Genomic DNA, 27,263 nt, shown 5'->3' with positions numbered 1-27,263 from the left:
ACGAATAGTTTGTGGTCGGGAAAAATCATGGTAGTTTGTTGTAAATTAACTGTCACTGCCATTCTGAGAGGAAAGGGTAGCATTTGACTGCTCCATGAGTATCTAGACACTGGGGATACTAAGTAACCCCTCCCGCACTCTATTGTAAGATGGGGTGTGCTGGGTCTAGGAATTTAAAATGACTAGTGAAGTAAATTTCACTTTACTTACTCTGGGAAACAGTAGTTCATCCCAGAGAAGGTATTTAAACATTGGGAAAGAAAGCCTGAAAGGCTTCCCTCTGCCACTGCACTGAAGGCGCTTTGTGGCACAATTGTAAAAGATGATGCCTGTGTAGTTGGTTAGACTCCATAACCAAAGGAGAAACAGATGTAAAACACATATCAAATTACATGAGAGAGTTGGAAAAAGGGTCACCATCTCTCCAGGTTGAAAAAAATGAAATCCTCAAAATCCAGTAAAGTTGCTGAGGGTCTCTAATGTGAAGGGAATTAGCACATTTATGAGAATTCTCCCTAACACTCGCCCCCCCGCCATCCCTCAGACTAAGGGACAGGAGGATTGAATCCACATCTGGATGAATCTCCTTACTCAAGTTGGTCATACATTCTGGAGAGACCATCAGCATTTTGGTGATTACACCCTGACCTGTGTTCAATGGTAAAATCGAACACCCCGTAGGCTGATGGACCATTTTAAGAATTTAGGATTTTCCCCCTTCATCTGCATTAACCATCTCAAGGGTTGGTGGTCTGTTTGAATCACAAAAGTAGATCCATACACGTATGGTCTAAATTTCTTCAGGGACCACAAATTGGCAAAACGCTCACGTTCTATGGTTGCCCACCTTGTCTCATGTTCCTTCAGCTTCCTGCTGATGAAGCAGATTGGGTGTTCCCTACCTTTCTCATCCAGCTGACTCCGAACCTGCACCTATACCTGTATTGGAGGCATCTGTCTGCACAATGAAGGTTTGGCTGCAGTCACGAGCTCTTAAGACTGGAGCTTGACAAAGGGCTTTCTTAAGGCTTTCAAATACCTTAGTGCACTCCTCATTCCACCTGACCTTTTTGGGGAATTTGGGTGAGGAGACCACATTCAAGGGAGAAGCTATGGACCCATAGTTCTCAATGAAGTTCCTATAATAACCAGTGAGACCTAAAAAGGCTCTCACCTTCGTGTGATTAGTAGGGGTGGCCCATTCTTTTACAGCGTGTACTTTGCTAGGCAATGGCCTTATTTCACCTTCTCCTACCTCATGTCCAAGGTAGACCACTTTGACATTTACTTGACTTTATGGTCAGATTGGGCCTGCTCAAGAGCCTGCAATACATACCTTACATTGGCAACATGTTCTTTCCAAGTAGGGCTGGACACTGCAATGCCATGCAGAAGTCCTCCATCCCATTCAGAACTAGATTAACCATCCTTTGGAATGTTGCAAGTGCATTCTTTAATCCAAAAGGCATAACCTTAAACTGGTAGAGGCCTTCTGGTGTTGAAAATGCAGTTTTCTCCTTGGCATGGTCTGTCAGAGCTATTTGCCAATAGCTTGAGGTTAGGTCAAAGGTACTGAGGTACTTGGCTGAACAGTTTGTCCACTAGCTCATCTGTCCTAGGTAAAGGATGGGCATCAGTCTTTGTGACTGCGTTTAGGGCTCTATAGTCAACACAGAATCTCAACTCCTTGGATCCTCCCTTTGGCACTAGTACAACTGGACTAGACCATGGGCTGGTAGATGGCTCTATTACCCCGACATCAAGCATCTTGTTGACCGCTTCCTTTATGTGGGTTCTTACATGGTCTGACATTCTGTAACCTCTGCTTTTAACAAACAGTCACCAGTGAGTATCATGCTGGCCCCAAGAGGTCAAGCCTGGTGATAGTGAAAACAGAGGGGCAACTGATTTAACAAATTTTCACTCCTCCTGTTCCAGTGTCAGATTAGAAGTGATGTTAACTCCTATCTTTCCATCTATCTTTCCATCTAAAGGTTTTCCCCTGAGGAGGTCTGGTAGAGGTTCCATCTCCTCCTCCTGAGCAGAGACTAGAAGCAATGCTCCCACTTCTGGTCTAGAGACATATGTTTTTAGACGGTTGGTGTGAAAGACCCTGGGGGCCTCCTTAGGATTGCCTTAGTCCACCAGATAATTGACCTTTCAAAGTTTTCCCACAACCTTGAAGGGTCCAATTAATTTGTCCTGGAAGGCCCTCTGCCTTGTAGGTACCATAACTAGAACTAGGTGGTCTTGAGTAAACTCAACCATGTTGGCCTTCTGGTCATGCCAATGCTTCACCAGAGCCTGACCTGGCTTCAAGTTATCAGAAGCTTCTGTCATGTGTCATTCTCCTCCAGAGACCTAACACATAGTGACTCTCACTGGCTTGGGGGAAGGAGCACTCTCCAACCCCTCCTTAGTTAGGGCCAATGGACCTCTAACTGGATGATCGGAGAGGAGCTCAAAGGGTCTAAATCCAACTCCCTCCAGGGACTTCTCTATAAGCAAAGAGAAGGCATGGCAGTAGAAGGTCCCACTGTCTTCTAAGGGGTTCCTCTCAAGCACCTGTCATAGTTTGGTTAAATCTCTACCAACCCATTCGTCTGGGGATGGTAGGCAGTGGAGAACTTGTAAGTCACTCCACAGTTTTTCCACATGGCCTGCATGTAGTGGGACATAATGTTTGATCCCCTGTCAGAGATGACTTCATTAGGAAAACCTACCCTGGTAAAAATACCAAGTAGGGCCTTGGCAACTGCCTGAGCAGTAACAGTCCTCATAGGTATGGCTTCAGGATATCTAGTTGCATGGTCTACTACAACCAATATAAATCGGTTGCCTAAAGAGTTTGGAGGATCTAAGGGACCACCAATGTATATTCCTACCCTCTCAAAACAGACTCCCACCACTGGGAGAGGCATCAAAGGTGCCACATTCTTGGTTGCACTCTTGCCAGATGTTTGACAAGTGTGACAGCTTCTACAGAATTTATCTATATCAGACCCCAACTTAGGCCAGTAGAAATACAGAGAAAGCCTTTCCTTGGTTTTCTTAAAGCTTAAGTGACCAGCCAAAGTAATCTCATGGGCTAACTGTAGAAACTGGTGTCTCGTCTCCTGAGGCACTACAAGTCTTCTGTAGTCCCCTGGGATAGGCTCATTAGGTTCACTGTAGAGGCCATCTCCCCAGTACAACCTCTGCTTTCGTGGCTCTTGACCGTCCAGCTGGAAAGCTGCCTGTTGCCGAAGGCCTTCAAGAGTAGGACACTCTTTTTGACCTCTGCTGAAGTCTGCCCTACAGAGGCCACCTTCTGCCAGTAAAGACTGCAGCTCAGGATGGTCTTTAGGATCCAGATCTCCAACAGGGAGAAGGTCTTCCAGCTCTGAATCTTCTTCAGCTGATTCAACCTCTCCTGGTTGTTTCGCACACTCGGCCTCAGCTGGTGGAGTAGTCACAGGTGTGACTTTGGACAGTCCTCTCGGGGATGTCCTTGTTGGATGCACAGTAGTGCTATCTATCTTGTTTCCTGGGTGGTTTCCCCTTGGTCTCCTTTTTCCTGGAAATAGAAGTTGGCATTTCCTGTGGACTGGGTGTTATAGGTTCTCCTGTAACCACCTCGAGAGTCATCTAAGGTGAGCTCTCTGGCCTTCCTGGTCTGCTCCTGTTTCCTTTTACTGGGAGGCCTGGGGTGCTTGATACAACTCCGAGTTTTTAAGGCATTCCCTAGCAGGACTCTCCCAGACACCTCACGTTGTACACTAACAAGTATTCTGACAGTCATGTTGTTGCACTGGATGAGAGCTGGTAGTCTTGGAAGCAGTTGGAAAGGGCCTCCAGCAACCTTAGTGGGGCCTTTGGGTGCCTTAGCAACATCCTCGGGTTTGAAAAGGGTATCATCCACCACTGTAATGATGGCCCCAGTGTCTGTAATGGCAGGGGTCTCCTGACCATTTACAAGTACACTGTCCTTGTAGTATTCCTTTGTGTTATCTGGAATTGAATTGTAGGCATCTAAATGTTGCTGTTCCTACAGACTCAGGGACACAAACACTGGCAGAGACTCCAATGGGGGTCTTCAGCCAGTAGTTGAACGTTTCGACTTGACATATGTACTTCTCCTCTGGGGTGAAGGCTAAGGAGGCAGTGTGGATCCTTGAATGCTTACCCTTGCATCTGGGATCCCCTTTCACATGCTGAGTTGACCCACAAGCATAACATTTTCCAAATGTTTTGACAAATGGTGACCTCTTGTTTGGCAGCAGAGGTATCACTAGACTGATTCGGTTTCCCATGTGGCTTAACCTTTTTCTGTTTGTGGCCCTCTTTTGGATTGGAGTTTTTAGAATTCTGTCTTTCTTTTGCTGCTTCCCTTCATCTTTTTTATAAGTGGCCCCAGAATCCCTGTGCGTAGCCCGGTTGGCAACCCACAAGTCAGCAGCTTTTGCTAGCTTCTTGGGATCCGTCTCTTTAGAGTCAGCCAAATGCTGTCTCAGCTCAGGAGAGCAGGCATCTAAAATAGATTCCAACAAAAATAGATTTCTCATTCCTTCAAAAGTGTTCACTCTGTAACTTTTAACTCAACCATCTAGGTTTTTCAAACATTATCACACCCAAGCTTAACCCAAGGGGTACCATCAGTCCTTTTCAGGGTCCTAAAACTCTTAAGGTACTGGGAAGGAATTTTCCCAAATCTAGCTAGCTTCACATTTTCATAGTCTAATCTTTCAAGTTCTCCACCTCGGTCACAGCATCAGTTGCAACCTGGGGGAGCCTAGACAAAAGCCAATGAATCAACTGAATCAGTCTTGTCTGAAGGTATCCATATCTGGCATGTTATTACTTTTCTTGTGGTGCTTAGCCTTGTGAATGTTTTTAGTTGAACAATAGTGAAGCAAAACTCTCAATGTAACCTCCCCTCTTGCCACCAGTGTTGGGCAGAGTTTGTATGCAGTACCCTTTGGGAATACTGGATACAAACTCTGCCTAACAAGGGATTACTTAGTATCCCTTTTGTCTATCATCTCGTGTAACATTTTCATGTTATCCTTTCTACAATTAATGGCTGGTGGCAGTGGTTTACTTTTTTACTAACATTGTGTGTTTCTACCGCAGGCTGCAATTGCAGCTGCAGTAAAGCACCCATGGGTGCCATTTTTGTCAAAATTACCCAGTCTTCTTTTTTCGCCATTTCTTTGTGGAAAGGTCCTTCTAGAGATTTACTCTGCGCACCAAACCAGGTTTGGTCCCTTTTATCATTTTGCATTTGTCGGGATTCACTCATGAATCCCGCCTCTGGCTCCAGCGTGTCTGGCATGGGCAGGAAGTAAGGGAGGCGCCCGAAACTCCCTGTGCTTAATCCCCTTGGTTACAGGAATGCACCCAAAGGTGATTGGCCGGCTGGCTGTCCGGCAAGGACAGCCACCCTGCTGAGTGACTGACAGCTAGGCTGGAATGAATGGGAGAAACATGCATAAAAGGAAAGACTTTTTGGCTTGGAAGGAGAGTCGGCCACTGGACGAAGGAATCCGAAGAACTTGGAAGAGACGCCTGCTGTAACTCCTGGACCGTTGGTTTGCCCGGTGAAGCCCTGCAGTTGTGCTGAAGCTCCGAATTTGTCTCGACCCCTTGAGTTAGTGGGATCAATCAACAACAAAGTAAGCCACCTGGACATCCTCTCAGAGCTGGTTGAAATTCTACTGCAGTTGCTGCTGGAACCGGACAGCCAGGGAGAGGAACACCAGTTTGTGCGTTGCTTTTAAGTTGGCCAAGAGCTCCAGGAAGATCCTCTGGACTGACTGAACCTGAGCCACCTCAACATAGTGCTGGACCTCAGATGCAAGAAAAGGCCATCTGGACAGCCAAGAGTCTGCAGTGTTGCTATTTGCTTAGACACAAAGAGCTGAAACTGCGAAGTGCCACTGAATAGAAGTTGGTCCTTTTCTGCTGCTGATCGTCCCGTTGCAGTGCAGGAGTCCTCCAGACATTCTCCCTCTTGTCCCCACGACTGAGGCCCAGGAACAGAAGAGAGCTGCACAGAAATAGAAGCCAGCCAAAGTCCTTTTCTTCTAACCAAAGGTACACTACAGTGTAAGAACTTGGCAACCTTACTTGTTCTCTGCTGAGACCTGTCTTGGTTGCTCTGTAGAGTTGCGAACAGCGTCTCTACTTCACAAGCCTAAACCGCTTGTGGCCCTACTTTGATTGCTTCTTTTCTACAAAGACTTCTAAAGGGGTTAACTAACTTTGCATTGGGGGGTTTTCAAAAGTACTTACCTGCTTTCAGAATATTTGTGGGATCTCTTGTTTTGTCCGAATAACCTTTTTCTTTGACCTACTCTTAAGTCTGATTCTAAATTCCAACAGTAGTATATTAATGTACACAGTGTCCTAGTTACTAGTGTCACATGAGGGTGTAGGAAGTGTCTGTGACATCCCAAAAGGGTACTTACTGATGTAGAAGTATTAAGTGTATTTTGGAGTATATTTGTGTGTTACTATTATATTGCCCCTTCTGAAGAAGGCTTACTCTGACTGTTTAATTGTTTAATCAAGAAACCTTGTGTGTAAGAGTTTATTTTAATACTTATCACCGTGAATCTCTGTGGAATGCACCTACAGCTCACATTGACCACTCTTGAGATGAGCCTGGCTGCTCAATCACGCTACCAACCTGTGTATTAAACACCTATACCAAAAGTTGGGTTCCTATTGCCAGGTGGTCATGGTTTTGTAGTGCACCCAAAGGGGACTGTATACTATCTTGCCTAAGAGCGTCAGAAGGCAGGGCAGTTTTAATCTGCATGTTTAAGAGTAATCTGGATGCCGCTGACAATGTGGGCAGAATTATTGCATTAAGCGTTCCTGCTTGGTTACGCCAATCCTGCTTCAAGCAAGAGACACAAGCCACACTTCTTAATATGCCCATTGAACCCAACATACTCTTTGGTAAGGCTGTTGAAGAAGCCTTAAACTTGCATAGAGAATAAGATACACTGAAGTCGATGGGCCAGCAAACCAATAAACCCACTAGCCAGAGAGGCAATAGTAATGTTAGTCGCTCACGTGGTCAAAATTCCCAGAGGGGTTCAGGCTACAATCAGAATCAGGGAACATCCTGGGTTAACAATCAAGGCCAAGCCTCACAAGGTTACCAGAGGGGGGGGACCATGCCGATCCCGCAGCCGGGAAAGGGCCTTCTCGTCTAGAGGTGGTACCACACCTCCAAAACAGTGACTACCTGCTTCAGGTACCCTCCCATGCCTCTGCAGTAGGAAGGCCTATTTCAAACTTCACCCAAGCATGGGAGGGAATCACCTCAGACAAATGGGTGTTATACACCATTACAGGAGGTTGTGTTGAGCTCCTTGAGCGACCCTAGGCACCTCCCCTCTGCGCCAGAAGACTCATTCCAAAGAAGACCAACACATCCTTATTGAAGAAATCGCAACACTGCTCCAAAAGGACGCCATAGAAATCGTCCCGGCCAACCAGGTAAACCAGGGTATTTATTCAACCTACATCCTTGTGCCAAAGAAAGATCTAAAAATGCGCCCAGTATTAGATTTACGTCCTGCAAACCAATATGTCAAGCCACAAAAGTTCTGCATGACTACGTTACAAGACGTAATCCCTCTGCTAAAGCGGGGCGTGGGGGGGAACTACATGGCAACATAGGATATGAAAGATGCTTATTTTCATATTTCAATGTTCCCAGCGCACCAAAGATTCTTGCGTTTCAAGATAGCAAACCAGCACTACCAATTAAAAGTGCTGCCCTTCGGAATACCATCTGCTCCAAGGGTGTTCACAAAGGTATTGGCGGTGGTGGCAGTGCACCTGCGCAGGGGGGGCAATCCCAGTATACCCTTACCTGGACTGGCTGATTAGTTGAGACTCCCCAAATTTGCAGGCAAAACATGCAAAGGACTATCAACCTTCTTTCTATTGGCTTTACCATAAACTAGAAAACCAAGCAGTTCCTAGGAGCTGTAATAAACTCAGAGGGGTTGGTCTTTCCATCAAATGAGAGTCCTAAACATGTTACTGCAGATACCTCAGTATCAAGCTGGCCGCCAGATAAGCATACGCAAAGCTATGCATTTGCTAGGCATGATGGCATCTTGCATTTACCTGGTATTGCACGTGCACCTTTGTCCCATGCAGGAGTGGTTGGCGAAACAGTCTCTGGCAAGCGATCAGTGGGACGATCTGGTGGCCGTTTCGCCAACACTAGTACAAAACCTTCGCTGGTGGACAAGAGATAATCTGTTGAAGGGAAAACCCTTCCACGATCCGGAATTGCAAGCGATTGTCACAACAGACTCCTCACTCGCCGGGTTGGGGGGGGGGCTCATTACCTTCATTACACAGCACAAGGTCCGTGGACTCGTTCTACAGCATAGTACCACATCAATCTGCTGGTATTACTGGCTGTGTTCAAGGCCCTTCAGGCTTTCAATATACAGCTAGAGAACCAGTCAGTGCAAGTCCTGACCGACGGCACTATGGCAATGTTTTACATCAACAAACAAGGGGGCACACGCTCTCCAAATCTGTCCAAGCTAGCGCAACTAATTTGGAAATGGGCACTCAGACAGAAAATATTCCTATCGTCAACGCCCGTTCCAGGGGAACTCCACTCTATGGCAGATTTACTGAGTAGAGATCCCCTACCAGAGGAACACGAATTGCAACTAGACACAGGGATCGTAGAGCACCTCTTCACTCAATGGGGTTTCCCCAAACTAGACTTGTTCGCTACAGTTAATGCCCAGACTTTGCGTCCAGACTCCAAGGGTAACGCCCTATGGATGAACTGGTCCGGGAAATATGCTTAAGCGACATCCCCCCCCACCTCCCCCGACTCCTCATGAACAAAGTGGTGAACAAGATCCACAAGGAACAAGTGATGCTCATCCAGGTTGCTCCTATGTGGGCAAGAGAACCTTGGTATCCACATCTGTGCAAACTGGCGTTGTGCAATCCTATCAAGCTCCCGTGCCTCACCAATCTGCTCTAAGCACGGGGGATTAACAGTGCACCCTCAACCTCACTCAATGAACTTGGCAACATGGCTCCTGAAGTCAGAGTTCAGACGTCTTTACCTACCACAGAGATATATGGATATCTTGAAGGAAGCACGAAAGCCTAATAGACGCTGTTATTTAGACGAGATTTGTAATTTGGTGCCAGTCTAAACAAATTAACTCCATAGAATGTACCCCATCCCACATTCTAAATTCCATGCTCCACTTGCTTGACTCTGGGTTAGTATTCAACTCTTTGAAAGTCCACCTGGCAGCTTTGTCAGCCTACACCACCTCCCACAGTAAGGTTTCATGGTTAAAGGTGCCAGTCATCAAGGCATTCATGGAGGGGGGGTTAAAGAGACTACACACTCCGGTTTCAAATCTACCGCCAGGATTGGTTCTCAATGTAGTACTCACTAAGCTCATAGGACCCCCTTTTGAGCCGATGCACAAGTTCAGTCTTCAACACCTGACTTACAAGACTGCCTTCTTAGTGGCTATTACTACGATAAGAAGAGTTAGTGAATTACAAGCATTGTCAGTACAGGATCCTTTCGAATGGATTGTCCTCCCACGCATTCCTCATTGTATGATATTCTCTACCCAGCTTCAGCTGCCTTGGATTTTTTTTTCACCATGAGGCACTTTGTTCGAGACTGTGGGGTCGAAGTCTCTCGAGGGTCGCCGTCAACGTCATCCGCTGTATAAAGGGCTCGAGCAGCGCCAGTTACCTCAGTTCTGTTTTTCCGACGCAACTGCTTTGTGTTAAGAACGGCGCATCAAGAATTTCTTCGACTATATCCTCGTCTTCAACTCCCTCCACACCCAAGACGGGGTTCAAAAAATGTCTGGAAATGTCTATAACCGACCACCATCGGAATTGCCTCTGGTGCCTCAGCCCAGACCATCGGGTTGATGAGTGCGGGTCCTGTCAGGCCATGTCAAATAAGGCTCTTAGGGAACGCAGAGGTAAGCTGGCGGTGGGGGAGGAGAAATATAAGTCTTCGAAAAGACAAAAGGATTCGGATGAATCCAGTAGAAAATCTTATGAGTCGAGGAGGTCGAGATCTGAGACTAAAAAGTCAGAAAAGCGATGTCATAGGTCTTCTTCCTCCTCGTCCTCTTCTGAGAGTAACTTACCCATCAAAGCACGATTCCCCAGAAAAATGGGAGGCCTTCAGGGCTTCAATGCTTAAAATATTCGAGAAAGCGGCCCAGCCCCCCTCGAAGTTGCCGCATGGTGATCATGCCTCTAGTCACTATAAAAGTGACTGAGGAAAATCAAGATCTAAACACGCAAGGCTTGAAAGTAGAGTGTCTTCAAGGGAAAGTTCCCCGACGCCTCGCACTAAGTTTAAGCCTCCGGTGCATAAATCGGGGCTAGCAGAATCAGCGTTTAAGTCGAAGCCAAAACTTGACACCGTCGACGACCATAGCGCTGAGACCGCTGACGAAGATGACGTTGACACATTTAGCTGTATCGAAGCCTCCTTTCGACACCGTCGAAGCCAGTGTCTACCCTATCAACGCCTTTATCGAGGCCTTCTTTAATACCAAGACCCAAGTCGATGCCATCGTCCATGCCTAGGCAAATTCCACCTTCTTTGCCTGAAAAGACTTTACACCCTCAATTTAGACAGGAATGTTTTAGATCCATGTCATCTATATATGAAGAACATTTCTCTGAAGAGGATGTCACTCCAACTGGAGTTAGATTTGGAGCCAGCGAGGTTCCTGACGAACTAGTGGACCCACAGTCTAAAATAACAGACCTTTATGACTGTCTCCAAAATGCCAGTGGCTTAGACACTTCACCTGAAGTGGATTTTGAAAGGCCAGGTCCTACAGATCATGCTGATCCCAGTTATAGAAATCTTTTGGGAAGGGTCATTGATTTTATGGGTTGGCGAGCAGCGTCCCCAGATTTTGACCAGGATGACATGACTGACATCCTGAGTGAGGGTCCTTTAAAAGATCCTGTTCTCCCATTCCATAAAGCACTGCGAAAAAAGGTCATGGTAAACTGGAACACTCCTGATTCTATTGCAGCAGTAAATAAGAAACTGGTACCAAAATATAGGCCAGCTTTATCAGATCCAGAATATTTATCCAAACGTCCATCTCCTGAAAGTCTAGTGGTGCAAGCTGCAACCTCCACTAGGCAATCGTCTTACGCATCAATACCACCAGACAGGGACGATAAAGTTGATGCTTGGGCCCAGAAATCTTTTTCTTCGTGCAGCATGGCCCTGTAATAGACTGTCACTTGCACATTAGCAAGATTTACTTATACCCTGTGGTATTGCATGTCATCAGCGTCTGAACACATCCTGGAAGGTGAGGAACAGGATGGTTTCCTGGCTATAGAGAAGGATGGTAAAGAGGCTATGGAGGAATGCCTTCAGTCAGGCTTGGGCACTGCGGATAGTATAAGCAGGTCCATGGCATCTAGCACAGTCTTGCGCAGATCCGCATGGCTAAGGATATCTGGTTTTGCACCTGTGCAGTCTAGATTACTTAATATGCCTTTTGACGGCTTGAGGTTGTTTGGCAGCAACACAGACGAGAGCTTGGAGAAGCTGCAGACCTCAAGCGGCAACAAAATCACTCGGCGCCACTATAAGGCAACCTCAACACTCTTATGCAGGCTCATCTTCCTGGACGAGTTGCCTTTTTCGCTTCTATTCCTCTTTTGGAAAAGGGAGGGGGCAGGCCAGTCGAAGAGGCCAACAGAGAAAACCTTTTTGTGGTGTAAAAGGGAGAGGTGCTAGATCAGCCACAGCAGCAGCTACTACCTCCTCAGCCACTGCTGCAGCCGCTGTGCAAAGCCACTTTGAGGTCTTAACCCACAAAACCCCTGTGGGAGGCAGAATCACTGTCTGGATGAATGGCGGGGCATTACGTCAGATGCCTGGGCACTAGAGATAGTGACCCATGGTTACTGTCTTCCTTTTCATCAAAGACCTCAAGATCATCCACTGGGAGCCAACTCTGTAAAAATTCCAGACCCGCTCCTTGTGCAGGAGATTTTAACCCTGCTAGAGAAAGGTGCAATAGAACATGTACCTGTATGTACCTGTAGCGGAGAGGAACAAGGGCTGGTACTCCCCCTATTTTCTCATCCCCAAAAAGGAGAGGATCAAGACCCATCTTGGACTTCAGAAGGTTGAACAAGTTCCTCAGGCAGGACAAGTTCAAGATGGTGACCCTTTCTCAGATCCTTCAGGCTCTTCAGCTTCAGGACTGGCTGGTTTCATTGGACCTTCAGGATGCTTACTTTCATGTGCCAATCCATCTCAAGCACACAGTACCCGAGGTTTGCAATTGGTGGTTCTCATTATCAGTTTCGGGTTCTACCATTTGGGATGACCTCCGCACTGAGGGTTTTCACCAAACTGATGGCAGTGGTGGTAGCGAGTATAAGAAGGGCGATTCACGTCTACCCTTATCTGGACGATTGGCTAATCAAGGCGAGTTCATCTGAACGAGCCGAGAAACATCTGGCCTTGACCTGCCACTTCTTACAGTCTGGACTTCTCCCTCAATTACAAGAAGTCACAAATGATTCCAAGCCAAAAACTCCAAATCATCAGAGCAATCCTGGACACTTCCTCAGGGAAAGCCTCGCCTCCCGAGGAGCGACCTCACCACTTTCTGCAGATGGTAATGAAGTTTCAAAATGCTCAACATCTACCAGCTTTCGACTTTTTAAGGTTGCTAGGCCTCATGGCATCCTGCATTTTTCTGGTGCCAGTGGCCAGATTGAGGATGAGATCCCTTCAGTGGACCCTCAGGACTCAATGGTCCCAGTTTTCGGGGGAGATGTCAGACCTTCTACAAGTCCCGAACAAGGTGGCTCAAGATCTCCAATGGTGGGCTTGCAAGGAGAATATCCTCAAGGGGGAACCTTTTTGGCAACCATGGCCGGAGAGAACGGTAGTGACGGACGCCTCACTCACTGGTGGGGAGCCCACACCAACGATCTGACAATCAGAGTCCAAGCTACACATCAATCTTTTGGAGCTGAGAGCAAGCAGACTAGCGCTGAAGGTTTTTCTGGCCTCTGTACAGGGAAAGAATGTCCTGATAATGACGGATAACACAGTGGCCATGTACTACCTCAACAAAAGAGGAGGCGTAGGATCACTTCCACTGTGCAAAGAGGCAATGCAGCTCTGATTCTGGGCAATGCAAGAAGGAATCTCTCTATCGGCAGTTCACCTCGCCCGAAAGCTAAATACAGCGGCAGACGCTCTGAGCAGGCAGAGCAGTCTCCCACGAATGGGAACTAGCTCAGGCAGTGTTTAAGAGATCTTCGCCGTTTGGGGGAACTCCTCAAGTGGATCTGTTCGCGACCGGGGCCAACCGGAAGTGCGAACTGTATTGGTCAAGGGAATTTCCCCCATTCCCTCAAGAGGAGCTCCAGGGGACGCGTTCGGAGTGGACTGGGTATTTCCACTCCTTTACGCGCTTCCTCCAGTCCTCATGTAATCAGGAGGTTGAGAAAGTTCAGGAAAACCATGATCCTAATTTCCCCGGATTGGGCCAAGAGGACGTAGTACCCGGACCTTTTGGACATGTTCATCTGCGCTCCAATACGTCTTCCACAAAGAGAGGATCTTCTCTTGAAAGAGGAAGGGTGGGTTCTCCAGCCAGAGGTCAAGAGACTCAACCTTCACGCATGGTTTCTGAGAGGCTAAGCTATAAGGATTGGGATCTCCCGGGTGACGTAATGGAGATTTTGCTTTCGGCCAGCAACAAAATCCCTGTATCGGTGTCGTTGGAACAAGTTCAGTAACTGGTGCAGGGATAAGAATGTGGATTCATTTCTTTGTAATACTCTTAACAGTACTTTCTTTTCTCTTGCAGTTATCCAATTTGGGGCTCCAAGTTGATACTATAAAAGGTTACTTGGCAGCACTATCTATCTTTAAGCGCTCCTCGGAAGAGCTGTCATATTTTAAAATGCCCTTAGTCATTCAATTCTTGAAGGGGCTGACAAATGTATACCCTCGCGCATCTTTTCAGGTGCCCATCTGGGATTTAAATCTAGTCTTAAAATTTCTCATGTGATCCTTTCGAACCTTTACATTCTTGTCCATTAAGACTGCTCACTCTCAAAACAATTCTGTTAGTGGCTATAACATCAGCCTGCAGGGTAAGTGAGTTGCAGGCACTGTCTTGTGTGCGTCCTCGCACCATTTTCCATAGGGACAAGGTTATTTTAAAAGTCAAACCATCTTTCTTGCCTAAAATAGTGTCTGATTTTCATCTGTCACAAAAAAATCTTTCCTTCCTTTTATTCTCCACCTCACGCTAGTAAGGAGGAAAGATGGCATAGACTGGACCCAAAAAGGGCTCTGTTTCTACATTTCCAGATTGGCAAATCTCCGACAATGTGACCAACTATTCGTTGGATATACTGGGTACAAATTGGGCCTTGCAGTATCTGAACAAACTCTATCCAGATGGATAATTCTAGCAATCTCTGAATGCTATGAACTAGCTGGGAACAGCTTCCAGATGGATTAAGGGCTCATTCAACCAGAGACATGACAACTTCTACGGCTCTTCAGAGGGGTGTCCTGGTGCAGGATATGTGTGCTGCGGCCACCTGGTCGTCAATGCACACCTTTGTAAAGCATTACTGCTTGGACTCTACTTCATATCAAGGAGGACTTTCTGCAAAATCTGTCCTTCATTCAGTCCATAATTAAAATGTCAGGTACTCCCACCTCCAAAATGACCACTGCTATGGGAGTCTATCATAAGATGAGGAATACATGGGAGGACACAATCCATTAGAACAACAAGTTACTTATCAACTGTAACGTTCTTTCGATTGGATGTTCCTCCCACTTATTCCTCATCGACCCTCCCATCCTACCCCTCTGTACAGTTTACACCATTTGCACTCTACCTTCCATAAGAGCCTGAGGACTTGAGAACTGATCAGCTGATTCGACCATGAACACCATAAAAACAGAACTGAGGTAACGGGCGCTGCTCGAGCCCTTTATACAGCGGATGTCGTCGACGCCCGACGGCGGCCCTCGAGGGACTTAGGCTCTGCGTCTAGCACACAGCGCACCCTGGTGAAACATTTTTTCCGAAGCAGCTGAAGCTGGGATACGAATATCATAAGATGAGGAATACGTGGGAGGAACATCCAATCGAAAGAATGTTACAGTTGTAAGTAACTTTTTCTTGTTTGTCATACATAAGGTCAAACTGGTTTTACATACTCGTGGAAAGAGGGGATAAGCTCGGTCAGTAAGTAATGCATTGTCACTCATATTTTATTGGTATAGTAAACAATTCTATAAAAATAGACATTGTTCATAAAACTTGTACAAAAATATGAAACAATTCTAAAAAAATACATCAATTTGATACTGCATGAGATGGCAATATCTAGTCTGTATGTAGAGAAATTTGACATCTGAAAATAACCTTACAAGGATGGGTACTAGATTTCCTTTATCGTTGCTGGCCACAGGCCCATGTTCAATCTGTTTTTCTTGGGGCTAGTGGCTGTATTTCTATCGCATTGTAAATTCAATAATGCCTCAATTACATAAATGATAATGGCAAAAGTGCAGACTATCATAAAGTGACGAAACAGCATGAATGCTCACAAAAACAGTACAAAATGACATTTAGCTTTTTTTTTAATTCACTTTATGCTACTCTGCACTTTTGCCATTATCGTTTATGTAATTGGAAACCAAGTTGGACATTTGTAATTACGTGCATCACAATTACTGACCTTTCAGGAAATTGATTTCCAGTTAACTAATTCCAATGTGACTCACATATTGATGTTAAAAGAAAGCACCCGATCTAAAGACGTTAGGCATAACTGCACTAAAGACTCTCTCTGCCAACAAAGATTGTCAATTGAATGTTAATTGTATCAACCATTATTAACTTTACGCCCTGATGACCTAGATAGGTTGAAACACGTGTTGGTGAGGCGAAAACAAATTTCTTCTTTTTGAATGCATATCTAGCACATATGTAAAGTGTGACCAAGTTCATTTTATGTATGATTTATTTATTACCAAAATGTGGTTCTTCACCCTTTTCTTTGGTTCAATATTGTAATGTATGCACATACCTTTGCCTTTATGTTGAATTTGAAATACAGGAACCTTACTCTCTAAACACTTACCAGGTGTCTCTCATATATTTATTCATTTCTAAACCTCAAACTCTATCAAACTAATGCCACATAGATGAGGTATATGTACGTTTGAGCACAGTCTGTGAGGTTAGCATCGTCTCAAGCCAAGCTCATGGCAGTAGTTCAGGCTCACCTGACGAGATCTGGGGTTCACGTATTTCCATACCTGGACGACTGGCTGATCCGAGCGAAGTCGGCCTGGCAGGTTTTCTCATCTAGAGGACTCCTGCTTTCTACTGCACAGGCTGGTCTTCTCCCCCAACTTGGCAAAGTCCCATTTGACACCAGTTAGGCTGCTCCAGTTCATTGGAGTAGTCCTAGACACCCGGGTAGGGAATGCTTTTCCTCCCGAAAAGAGTTGTCAACATAACCCAGATGGTGCATTTGTTTCAGAACTACGCCACCCTTCCAGCGGCTTCATTCCACCGCCTCTTCGTACTCATGGCCTCCTGTGTTTGTCTAGTGCCAGAGCGCATGCTGTGTATATCCCCCCCTCCCCCTCAGTGGCTCCTGAGGGACAAGTGCTTTCAGTATTGGGAGCGCTCGCGGATTGCCTTTGTGTCCAGCCAGGTAGTCTGCGAACTCGGCTGGTGGAACACGTGCAGCAATCGTTTGGCGGGCAAACCCTTCTGTCCTCTTTGGCCCCAGGCCGGAGTGGTCACAGATGAATCCCTGAAGGGTTGGGGGAACCCACTGCGAGGATTTGTAGGTGAGCGGCCTCTGGTCCCATCAGAAGCCAGGTGGCACATCAACAGGCTGGAGTTCTGGGCCATCAGGTTAGCCCTGAGGGCTTTTTCCTGTATCTCAGAGGGGAGTATGTCCTCGTCCTGACAGACTACACAGTTGCCATGCACTACCTCAAGCATGGTGGTGTGCACTCCTGCCCTTTTTGCACAGAGGCTATTCAGCTGTGGTTCTGATTGCGAGAGAACCAAATCACGGTCCTGGCATTTCATCTGGTGGGGGCAGAGAACACATTGGCGGATGCTCTGAGCAGACAGAGCAGTCTTACACGAGTGGCAAGTGTGCTAGGAAGTCCGAGAGGAGCTCTTTGGTCTCTGGGGTACCCCAGTATTGGATATGTTCTCCAAGGAGTCCAACAGGAAGTGCAAACAGTTTTGCTCAAGGGGTATTTCCAGTGAATGGACCACTGGGGGACGTGTTTCTGGTGAATTGGATCTTCCCTCCCCACTAAGCTTCCCCCCTCCCTCGATTCCCGGCATCCCTTGGGTTCTCAGGAGGTAGAAGAGATTTAGAGCGATCTTGATCGCCCCGGATTGGACGAGGAGAATCTGTCCTTCACTGATTGCCTCGGCGTACGCATCACCTAACCCAGACGGAAGGTTCAGTGCTCCACCCGACCCCGGATTCCCCAAATCTACATGCATGGCTCTTGAGAGGATAAGGTGTGACGACTGGGATTTTTCAGAGGAGGTACTGGTGGTGTTGCTGGCTGCACGCACACCTACTACAAGATCTCTGTACGTACGCGTGCAGGTGGAGAAGGTTTGCGGCATGGTGCACAGAATGTGAGACTGACCCTATCTCTTGCCCCACCACCACAGTGATGGAGTTCCTTCTGTCACTGACCTCTTCAGGCCACCACAGTCAATGGGTATTTGGCGGCCCCGTCTATGTTCAAGAGTTCCCCAGACCAAGTTTCCTTTTTTACTATTCCGGTCATGGCCAGTTCCTGAAGGGCCTTCTCAACAAGTTTCCGCCAACCCCATTTGTTGGCCCAGATTGAGATCTTAATGTGGTTTTGACCTACTTGATGGTGGCTCTGTTTTAGCCTATGCACTCCAGTTCTTTGTGGCTGTTATCCCTTAAGACGTCTTTCTTGGTCCCAATCACATTTGCTAGTTCTTTAGTGAGAAAGTCTCTTCGTCAGTCCCCAATTCCTTCCTAATGTGGTTTCAGAGTTTCATCTGTCCCAGTCTATTGATTTACCTGTCTTTTACCATGCTCCATATCCCTCGAAAGAGGAAAAGCGGTTCCACTGATCCCAAGAGAGCGTTAAGTGTCTTATGTTGCTCGGACGAGTTAAGGAAATAAGACCAGTTGTTTGAGGCCCATTCCTTGTCTAGAAAAGGTCTTGCCATCACTAAACAAACCCCGTCACGTTGGATTATTTTGTGCATATCCAAGTATAAACAATCGGCAGGACGAGAGCTTCCTGTGGGCATCAGGGCCCACTCAACTGGAGGTGCTTCAGCCTCTACAGCCCACCAGAGGGTCCCTGTTAGGTATATATGCATAGCAGTCACCTGGTCATCATTGCATACATTCACCGAGCACTATGCCTTCTATGTTGCACGTGGAGCTGTGGCAATGTTTGGTAGGGCGGTTCTACAGAATCTACTGGTTTAAATCTTTCTGCCCTCCTCTGTTATTCTTACTGTTTACAGTCTATCAAGATAAGGAATCTGCAGGAGAAAAGCAATCCACGGAAGGAGAAATTACTCACCGTAATTATCTTTCTATGGATTCTTCTCCCGCAGATTCTTCATTGACACTCCAATCCTTCCCGGCCCGCAATGTTATGTGGGTTATTGCTTGTGTACAAACGAGAAGGCATCAGGTGATGGCTCTTGAATGACCGCTTCCGTCTCATCATTTATTTTTAAAAAGGAAATCATTGTTTCAATCATTGTTGTGTAGGCTCACCCTGTTTGGATGTACCCGTGTTCAAGTTTTTTTACTGGCTGATTAGCCGTCTCCTGTTTGTTTTACTTCTGCAGCGTTCAAACGTGTGAGGTGGAGGGGGGCGGGGCGGGAGGAACTGAAGCATGGGGCATAGTGACTGGCTATAAATACAACGCCGGATGTCACTTCCGGAGCCGAATATCGAGAGCCGGACAAGACTGATCGATCGGCCTTGTCGCGGTCACTACACTTGCTGTTAAAGTTTCCAAACAGCAGAGTTGGATGATGGATATCTAGCAAGATGAGGCATCAAGATGAGTAATCTGTGAGAGAAGAATCCATAGAATGATAATTACGGCGAGTAATTTCTCCTCGTCAGTTTTGGATGCTATTTTGCACAGAGGATAGACTTCAACAGCCAAATCAGTTTACTAATATGTAGGATAAATCCACCATAGAACACTATCGGTCTCCTTTAGACAAAAAAAAACTTAAGCTTCAACTAGGCAGAGAGGAAAAATTGAATTCTAATCAAAGAATTGAGCACATAGTACAAGGTTGCCACCATATGAAGTAAAATTGACTCACCACTTATCAGCTACCCAAGATTTTAACAAATGTTGCCCGTAAATCGCAGTGGAAGTATCCTCGGCCCCAAATTTATCATATGACTACTATCTCTGTCCCTTGTCAAACCTTGGTTTTGAAAATTGTCTTAGCCCCGAATTACTGGTACTAGAGTTACCATCCTAAATCTAGACAAACTCTACTTGACCTTGCTTTAACTGTAGCATTATTCAGGTTCACTGTCCGGTGATGTATGTATTTCTGAGGATTGTGGAATCTGATTAGATCACATGCTGTGCATAGGCCGACATCTAGTGGAAGCTGCAGAGTATTGCAGTTTGTTTTTTGAAACTCAAATGGGCGTCGACATAGGGCATGCCAGTGATGCTATCCCTAGTGTGACATCCATGATCCCTCACGCGTGTAGGACCCTCAGATTGTTTTTTCCACCATACTTGTCGGAAGCATTGTTGCGGAGTTCCCTGGCTTTCAGCCATTTGCTTATAATTAATCTAAAAATTCCCTGTTCTTCCAATCCCACATCGAGACATCGAAGATCGACGCCGGTCTGAAGAATGAACAACCGTTTATACTGCACGCGACAGACTTTGGGCCTCGGAAGGCCTTTGGCCTCCGCCCAGGCCTTGGAAGGCCTCTGGCCTCGGCCTTGCAAGTAGGGAGAGTGGTGGGAAGGACATAATCACACTCACTATATTTCCTACATACTCGCCCACTGCCATTGGGTAACAAATGAAGAGTACTCCATTTAAATTTCGCCCCAAGTGCAACCGCAAGTTTCCTTGGGTTGACAAACATACAGTTTGTAATCTGTCTGCCTAGGGACCGCCCCGAAGCTAACTGCAGAGCGTGGCAGGCAGCTTGAGGCCATGGAAACGGTGGGTTCCTTCAGTGATGGCAGCAACTCCGCCGTTTCGGACGGCGAGGGCACAGGGGCGTCGAAAGACACCCAAACGCTAGTCCTCAGCCTCAGAGGATTGTCTGGCGGGACAGTTATGGGGAACACACCCGGCGACACGAGCGCTACCCATATTACTACACCTAAACACACTAACACCAGCCGAGATTCGACACGCGTGTCGAGTGCTCTGAAAAAGGAGGCACGTAGAGAGCGGTCCACAGAATCCGTGTCCTCTGAGCGTTCCAGGTCGAGATCACCTCACGACACATGGCAACCGTCTAAAGTTGCCAAGAATGCCTCGCTCCCCAAAGTCCGAGGTATGGTCGTCAGAAGACGAATCCAACCTCCACCGCCAAGCTGCATGCCTAGTGTCTGCTCCGGCAGTTTGTTCCTCGTCTGCTCCCGAGTCTCGACGTTCTCACTCTAAAGATACAGAGACTAGCCTACACACCCCCGAATCTTGATGCCAGGCGTCGAAAGATTCTGAGAAAGCCAAACCATCAGGGAAACACTTAAAGGAGACAAACAGCAGAAGAGGTGCTCAGAAATAGGTTCTGTACCCCAGGCTCAGAAGGACAAGCATAAATCTTCAGATAAAGATAAGTCTACTACCCCTGTCTCAGCCACTCGACCTAAAGTTATCCCACAGGACATAGGAACAGTAGAGGATCCTCAGCAAGAGGTGTTCATCCCCAGTTCCAGGGAATGGAGCGCTGAGGACATCGACGGGGTGATGTCAAGAATGTCTTATTTGGCTAATTTCTATGCCAAAAACCCAGATCATCTTCTGAGCTATCAGAGCACCCCTGACGACTCTACTCCTTCAGGATCCAGGGACCCTCAGCCTCCTAGTAAAGGACCTCGTAATGAAACTCCAGCTCAAGGTCTGATTTTCAGACCCATTCTCTATTCAACCCTACCACCAGTATGCTGATGAACCAGACATACAAATGCTGGATGACCAAGCGGAAGTCTGTTATTACGGAGCTGACGAGGACCAGGATGAGGAAGACGAGGCAGAGGTCTATAATCTACACTCACCTGTTAACAAAGACCCACCAGTCACTGACTCACCTGTGGATAATCAGCCTCCACTAAAGGAGGTCGTACATAGAGCTGCAGAGCACTTTCACTTAGACACTCAAGGGGCTCAAGAGGAAAGGGACTTTGCAGAGGAAATGATGGGGGATAAGAAACCCATTGCCCAAGCCATACCAATTCTCAAGTCCATACAACGCAGAATTGACCCTTCCCTCCTCAACCCTAATCTCACTAGAGCTGCCAACCCCAGAATTGAAAAATTATTCAGACCCACACAGTCAGACCCACTTTATATAAGGGGCCAGCTTAAGCCGGCTCGTTTGTAGTCACTACCACCAGAAAAAGAGCGGGGAAACCTCATCTGAAGCTCCCCCCAGATAAGGAGAGCAAGAGGATTTATGGGTTGGGAAGAAAAGTGGCCTCCACTTCCGCTTACCAGGCAAGAATCGCCAATACCTCCACTCTGCTGGCAAGCTATAATTGCCACCAGTGGGAGCAGGTAGCTGCCCTCATCGCCTCCACTCCTGAACCACTAAAGGGCCAGTTATTAGCGCAGATTGCGTCTGAGGGTAGATCGGTGTCCGGGTGCATTCTAAAGACGACCTTTGATGCCGCAGATAATGCAGGCTGGCTCATCGCAGAGAGCACTGTCATTAAGAGACACGCTTGGCTCAGACAATCAGAGTTTAAACCTGAGACCCAGGCTACTCTTATTGACGTGCCGGTGGAACCGAATGTCTTGTTTGGCAAAGCGGTAGCGGAGGCACTCAAAACTGCCAAGGACGAATACGATACCCTAACGTCCCTGGGACAATTGGCTAACAAATCCACGAACCAGAGAGGGAATAATAATTTTCGTTGCTCACTCGGACAAAATTCCCAGAGGGGTTCCCATCTTTCACAGGGGCAGGGTACATCGTGGCGTAACAACCAACAAGGTACCCGAAGTTACAGTAGAGGTAACGAGAGGGGCCGCGGTAGAGGCAGCCCAGGCAGAGGCGGTACGCTTCCCAGCAAACAGTGACTCTCCGGTCAGGGCCCCTTCCCATGCATCCCCAGTAGGGGGCGCATTTCCAACTTCACCCAAGCATGGGAAGGGATCACCTCGGACAGATGGGTGCTGTACAGTGTCCGCGCGATACTGCATCGAACTGCTGGAGCGCCCCCGCAATTCCCCTCCACGACAAAAAATTCACTCCATGGACCACCAGAAGATCCTCCTCGAGGAAATCATCAATCTTCTTGCAAAGGACGTGATAGAATTCGTCCCGGGCAACCAGGTAAACAAGGGTATTTATTCAACTTCCTTGTGCCAAAAAAAGATTTATCAATGCGCCCAGTATTAGACTTACGCCCTGCAAACAAGTATGTCAAGCCCCAAACATTTCACATGACTACGCTCCAAGAGGTAATCCCCCTCCTAAAGAAGGGAGATTACATGGCAACATTGGACATGAAAGATGTCTATTTTCATATTTCCTTGTTTCTAGCGTACAGAAGATTCTTTTGCGCTTCAAGGTGGACAGTCAGCACTACCATTTCAAGGTGCTGCCCTTCGGTATAGCCTCGGCTCCAAGGGTATTCACCAAGGTACTGGCGGTGGTGGCGCCACACCTACGCAGGGAGGCAATTCCAGTGTACCATTACCTGGACGACTGTCTCATCACGGGGGAAACCCCCAGTAATTTGCAGATCCAACATCCAAAGAATGATCTACCTCCTCTTCGAATTGGGTTTCTCAGTCAACGAGAAAAAATCAAGCCTGGTGCCAAGCACCTCCAACCAGTTCCTAGAGCTATCTTAGACACCCAAGAGGGGTTGGCCTTTCAATCAGAGGAAAGAATTCGGAACTTACTACTGCAAATTTCTCAATATCAGTTTGGTCGCCAGATAAGGTTACGCAAAGCTATGCGTTTGCAAGGCATGATGGTGTCCTGTATTTACCTGGTTCCCCACACGCGCTTGCGCATGTGACCCATGCAGGAATGGTTGGCGAAACAGTGGTCTCAGGCAAGTGGTCAATGGGGCGATCTAGTGGTCGTTTCGACCAACACTAGTACAAAGTCTTCACTGGTGGACAAGAGAGAATCTGAGAAAGGGGAAACCCTTTAAGGATCCAGGGGTACAGGCATTGGTCACTAAAGACGCGTCCCTGTCAGGGTGGGAAGCACACCTCCTTAACCACACAGCTCGGTCTCTGGTCTCACACAGTGGCCAAGAATCACATCAATCTGCTAGAGCTTCTGGCAGTCTTAAGAGCACTTCAGGCGTTCAAACCCCACCTGTCCAACCCGTCAGTGCAGATCCTAACGGACAGCACGACAGCAATGTTTTACATAAACAGGAAGGGACTCGTTCGCCAAATCTGTCCAAGCTTGCCCAGTAAATTTGGAAATGGGCACTCAGACAGAACATTTACCCGTCATTTCAACATGTTCCAGGGGATCTCAATTCACTAGCGGAAGCTTTGAGCAGAGATCCCCTCCCAGGAGAACACAAATGGTTTCTACACAAAGGTCGTGGAAGACCTCTTCTCACAGTGGGGTTTCCCCACTATAGACATATTCGCCACAAGCGAAAACAGACCATGCCCAGACTTCGCATCCAGGTTCCCCCAGCCAGGCTCCAAGGGGAACGCCCTGTGGATGAACTGGTCAGGGATATTTGCCTACGCTTTTCCACCCACTCCTCTGATGAGGAAGTTGGTCAACAAGATACACAGGGAATCTATGACGCCCATCCTAGTTGCTCCCATGTGGGCGAGACAACGGTGGTTGCCGCACTTGCGCAGACTGGCAGTGTGCAAACCCATCAGACTCCCGTGCTGGTACACCCTACTGTCCCAGCACCAAGGACAAACCGTGCATCCTCAATCCAGTTCGATGAACTTGGCAGCATGGCTCCTGAAGTCAGAGTTTGGCCATCTCGATCTACCACAGAGATGCATGGATATCCTAAAGGAATCCAGGAAACCGAACACAAGACACTGTTACTGTGATAAATGGAAGAGATTCGTTATTTGGTACCAGAATAGACACATCAACCCAGTTGATTTTACTGTACTCCTTCCAATATTGCTACCTACATGCTCCACCTGCTGGACGCAGGGTTGGTATTTAATTCACTCAAGGTACACCTGGCAGCGTTATCAGCCTACACCACCTCCCATAACAAGGTGTCGTGGTGGATAGTACCAGTGGTTAAAGCATTCATGGAAGGGGTAAAGAGACTCCACCCTTTAATTTCGAACCCACCACCAGGATGGGACCTTAATGTGGTACTTGCTAAACTCATGCCCCCCCACCCCCTTGAACCCATGCATAAAGCTAGTCTCAAACACCTGACCTATAAAACTGCCTTCTTGGTGGCCATTACATCCATAAGAAGGGTCAGTGAAATTCAGGCTGTCAGTGCAGGATCCTTTCTTTACTGTTCATAAGGATAAACTGGTTCTACGAACTCACCCCTAGGTTCTCACCGAAGTTCATTTCTAAATTCCATATTAAGCAGTCCATTGAGCTATCGCCCTTCTTCCAAGAACCCAAAAGCTCTGCTGAGGTGAAACTGTACACTCTAGATGTGTGAAGAGCGGTCCTCTACTACGTAGACAAGACCAGACCGCTAAGGAAGACAGATCAACTGTTTGTCTCCGTAACTACAGGCAGAGAAGATCGCCTCTCTAAGGGTGCCATCTCTAAATGGATAGTCAAATGTATCCAGCTGTGCTACTCCCTTTCAGATAAAACTCTGCCTTTTAGGCCAAGGGCCCACTCTACAAGAGGCACTGGGGCCACTCTGGCTTTCATTGCAAATGTACCCCTTGACACCATTTGCAAAGCAGCTACATGGAGCTCTATTCACACATTTACTCAGCACTACTGCATAGACACTCATTCCAAGACAGATACTCAATTGGGAAAAGTGGTTCTAAGACATTTATTTGCTCATGACCCTTCTCGCATCCCACCTCCTTCTAACACTGCTCGCTAATCTATGCACAGCGTGTGATCTAAGCAGATTCCACAAGCCTCAGAAGGGATACATTACTCACCGTAATCGTATTTCTGATGCTTGTATCTGCTTAGATTCACATGTGCCCGCCCTTCCTCCCCTCTGAGACAGGCGCATGGATGCTTGTAGTCCTATCTTCCTATCTATCTGCTTGGATACTCTGTACTTGCGCTGCTCCTCATGCTACCTCATGTCAGAAAAAATACAATCTGAGGGTCCTCCATGCGTGTGGGATCATGGGTACAGTGGACGTCACACTAGGGATAGTATTACTGGCACACCCTATGTTAACGCCCATTTTCGAGTTTCGAAAAACAAACTGTAGTACTCCGCAGCTTCCACTAGATGTCAGCCTATGCACAGCATGTGAATCTAAGCAGATACAAGCATCAGAAATACGATTACGGTGAGTAATGTATCCCATATATTGCACACTAATTCTAGGATCTAAATAAAAATACAAAGCATGGTTAGTATTGGGTGAGTTGAGTGGGACATTAATTGGAACCCTGGTTTTTAATCATGGTAAGAAGGTGGATGTGATTGGAGGAAGCAATTTGGGGCTAAATGTGCCCTTTACTTGTTGCTAAACTCACTTGTCTTTACTTTCAGTTCGCAGATCCCCATCAAGAGCTGATCATGTTGGGCTGTGAATGTGCTCCTAAATTCTATAGTAACAGTCTGTAGAATATGTGAAATGTGGATCAGTTCTCATTTCGATTTTGGCAGCCATTCTTAAAGTTTTGTACTTAATGTTTACTTGCATAAGTGAAGTCTGTGGCAGTGCAGAGTAGTCAATGCCTACAAAGTAATTGATTAATCTTGTTCCTATCCCTTGTTATCCCAAAGAAAAGTACTAAAGTTTTTGAGACAATAAGTCATGAAGAGATGGATTTGTGAACCTTGTTCATGTATTCATTTTTGACAGCCTGCCCGGAGCCCAGAAAGAAAGGACAGGAGGTCATCTGGAAGTGCAAAGAAGAGAAAGCGTTCTCCTTCCCCTCCTCCTACACCAACTGAGTGCAAGAAGAAGAGTGGGAAAAAAGGGTAAGATTTCAGATCTACTTGAGAATGATTGTGCTAATACGTTCCACAGGTGTTGCATTATGGTGGTGTTAAAAGGATTTTGGACTCTTGTATGTTGTGAGGGTCTGTAACTTAGTAAATTTGAGATGCCTGATGTAGGATGTTGGGCAGATATTTTCTTCATCCCTCCGGTTTCACACCTCTGACCAGAGGGGAACATTTCAAACCAAAAGCTAATATGAGACGGCTAGAGGCCGAGTAGTCAGGCGTATCTTGAGGGTGGAAGACTGGTATTGAAATAGTTGGTCCTCACAGTTGCTCCCATTGAATACTTTACATGTCCTACTGACAAATATGCACTTTATTTTAAAATCACATGTAACTTTTATTAGGTTAGTTGAGTACTTTTGGTAAACTTAACTGTTGTGACTCTGATTTTGAGAATTCTCTAGATCCTCTTTGACCACTTGACTTTTTGCTTTTTTCATTACAATTGGGATCTGACCTATAGCCCAACGTGTCTTTTTGGTAGCCGTTGGGGTACAAATTGACTTTTCGGAGTCTTGCTCTTAGCAATTGTTATGGATAATATAGTCTAGCAACAGTGTTTAGATGACTGAACATTATTTCAGAAATCGAGTCTTGGATGCTGCATGGCTGCAGTTTCCTGCTCAGGGAAGCATAATCTGGATGGCTGGCAAACAGTGATACATTTCTAGTCTTGTTGAGGAAGCTACTTTACAGTTCACACACGGCTCAGGGCTTGTGCGCCCGCTTACTATGACAATTTCTGTCTGCAAAAGTGGCCTTGCCTAGGAAAGTGACACTCTAAAACACA

At 46.8% G+C, this 27,263-nt stretch overlaps 1 protein-coding gene across 2 annotated transcripts in view; it reads left to right on the top strand.

Moving 5' to 3' along the window:
* Positions 1-27,263, top strand: part of SMARCC1 (SWI/SNF related BAF chromatin remodeling complex subunit C1) — a 1,286,593-nt gene that overhangs the window by 461,088 nt on the left and 798,242 nt on the right. For both annotated transcript variants that reach the window (XM_069645843.1, XM_069645841.1), the window contains exon 10: positions 26,328-26,446. In XM_069645843.1, the coding sequence (XP_069501944.1) occupies positions 26,328-26,446 (119 nt within the window). The remainder of the gene's footprint in view (positions 1-26,327; positions 26,447-27,263) is intronic.

The sequence above is a fragment of the Ambystoma mexicanum genome, chromosome 2p (genome assembly GCF_040938575.1).
Source record: "Ambystoma mexicanum isolate Mex_15411 chromosome 2p, UKY_AmexF1_1, whole genome shotgun sequence".
Taxonomy (NCBI): Eukaryota; Metazoa; Chordata; class Amphibia; order Caudata; family Ambystomatidae; genus Ambystoma; species Ambystoma mexicanum.
Note: the sequence above shows the minus strand (reverse complement) of the source record. Positions and strands in the feature narration are given on the sequence as shown.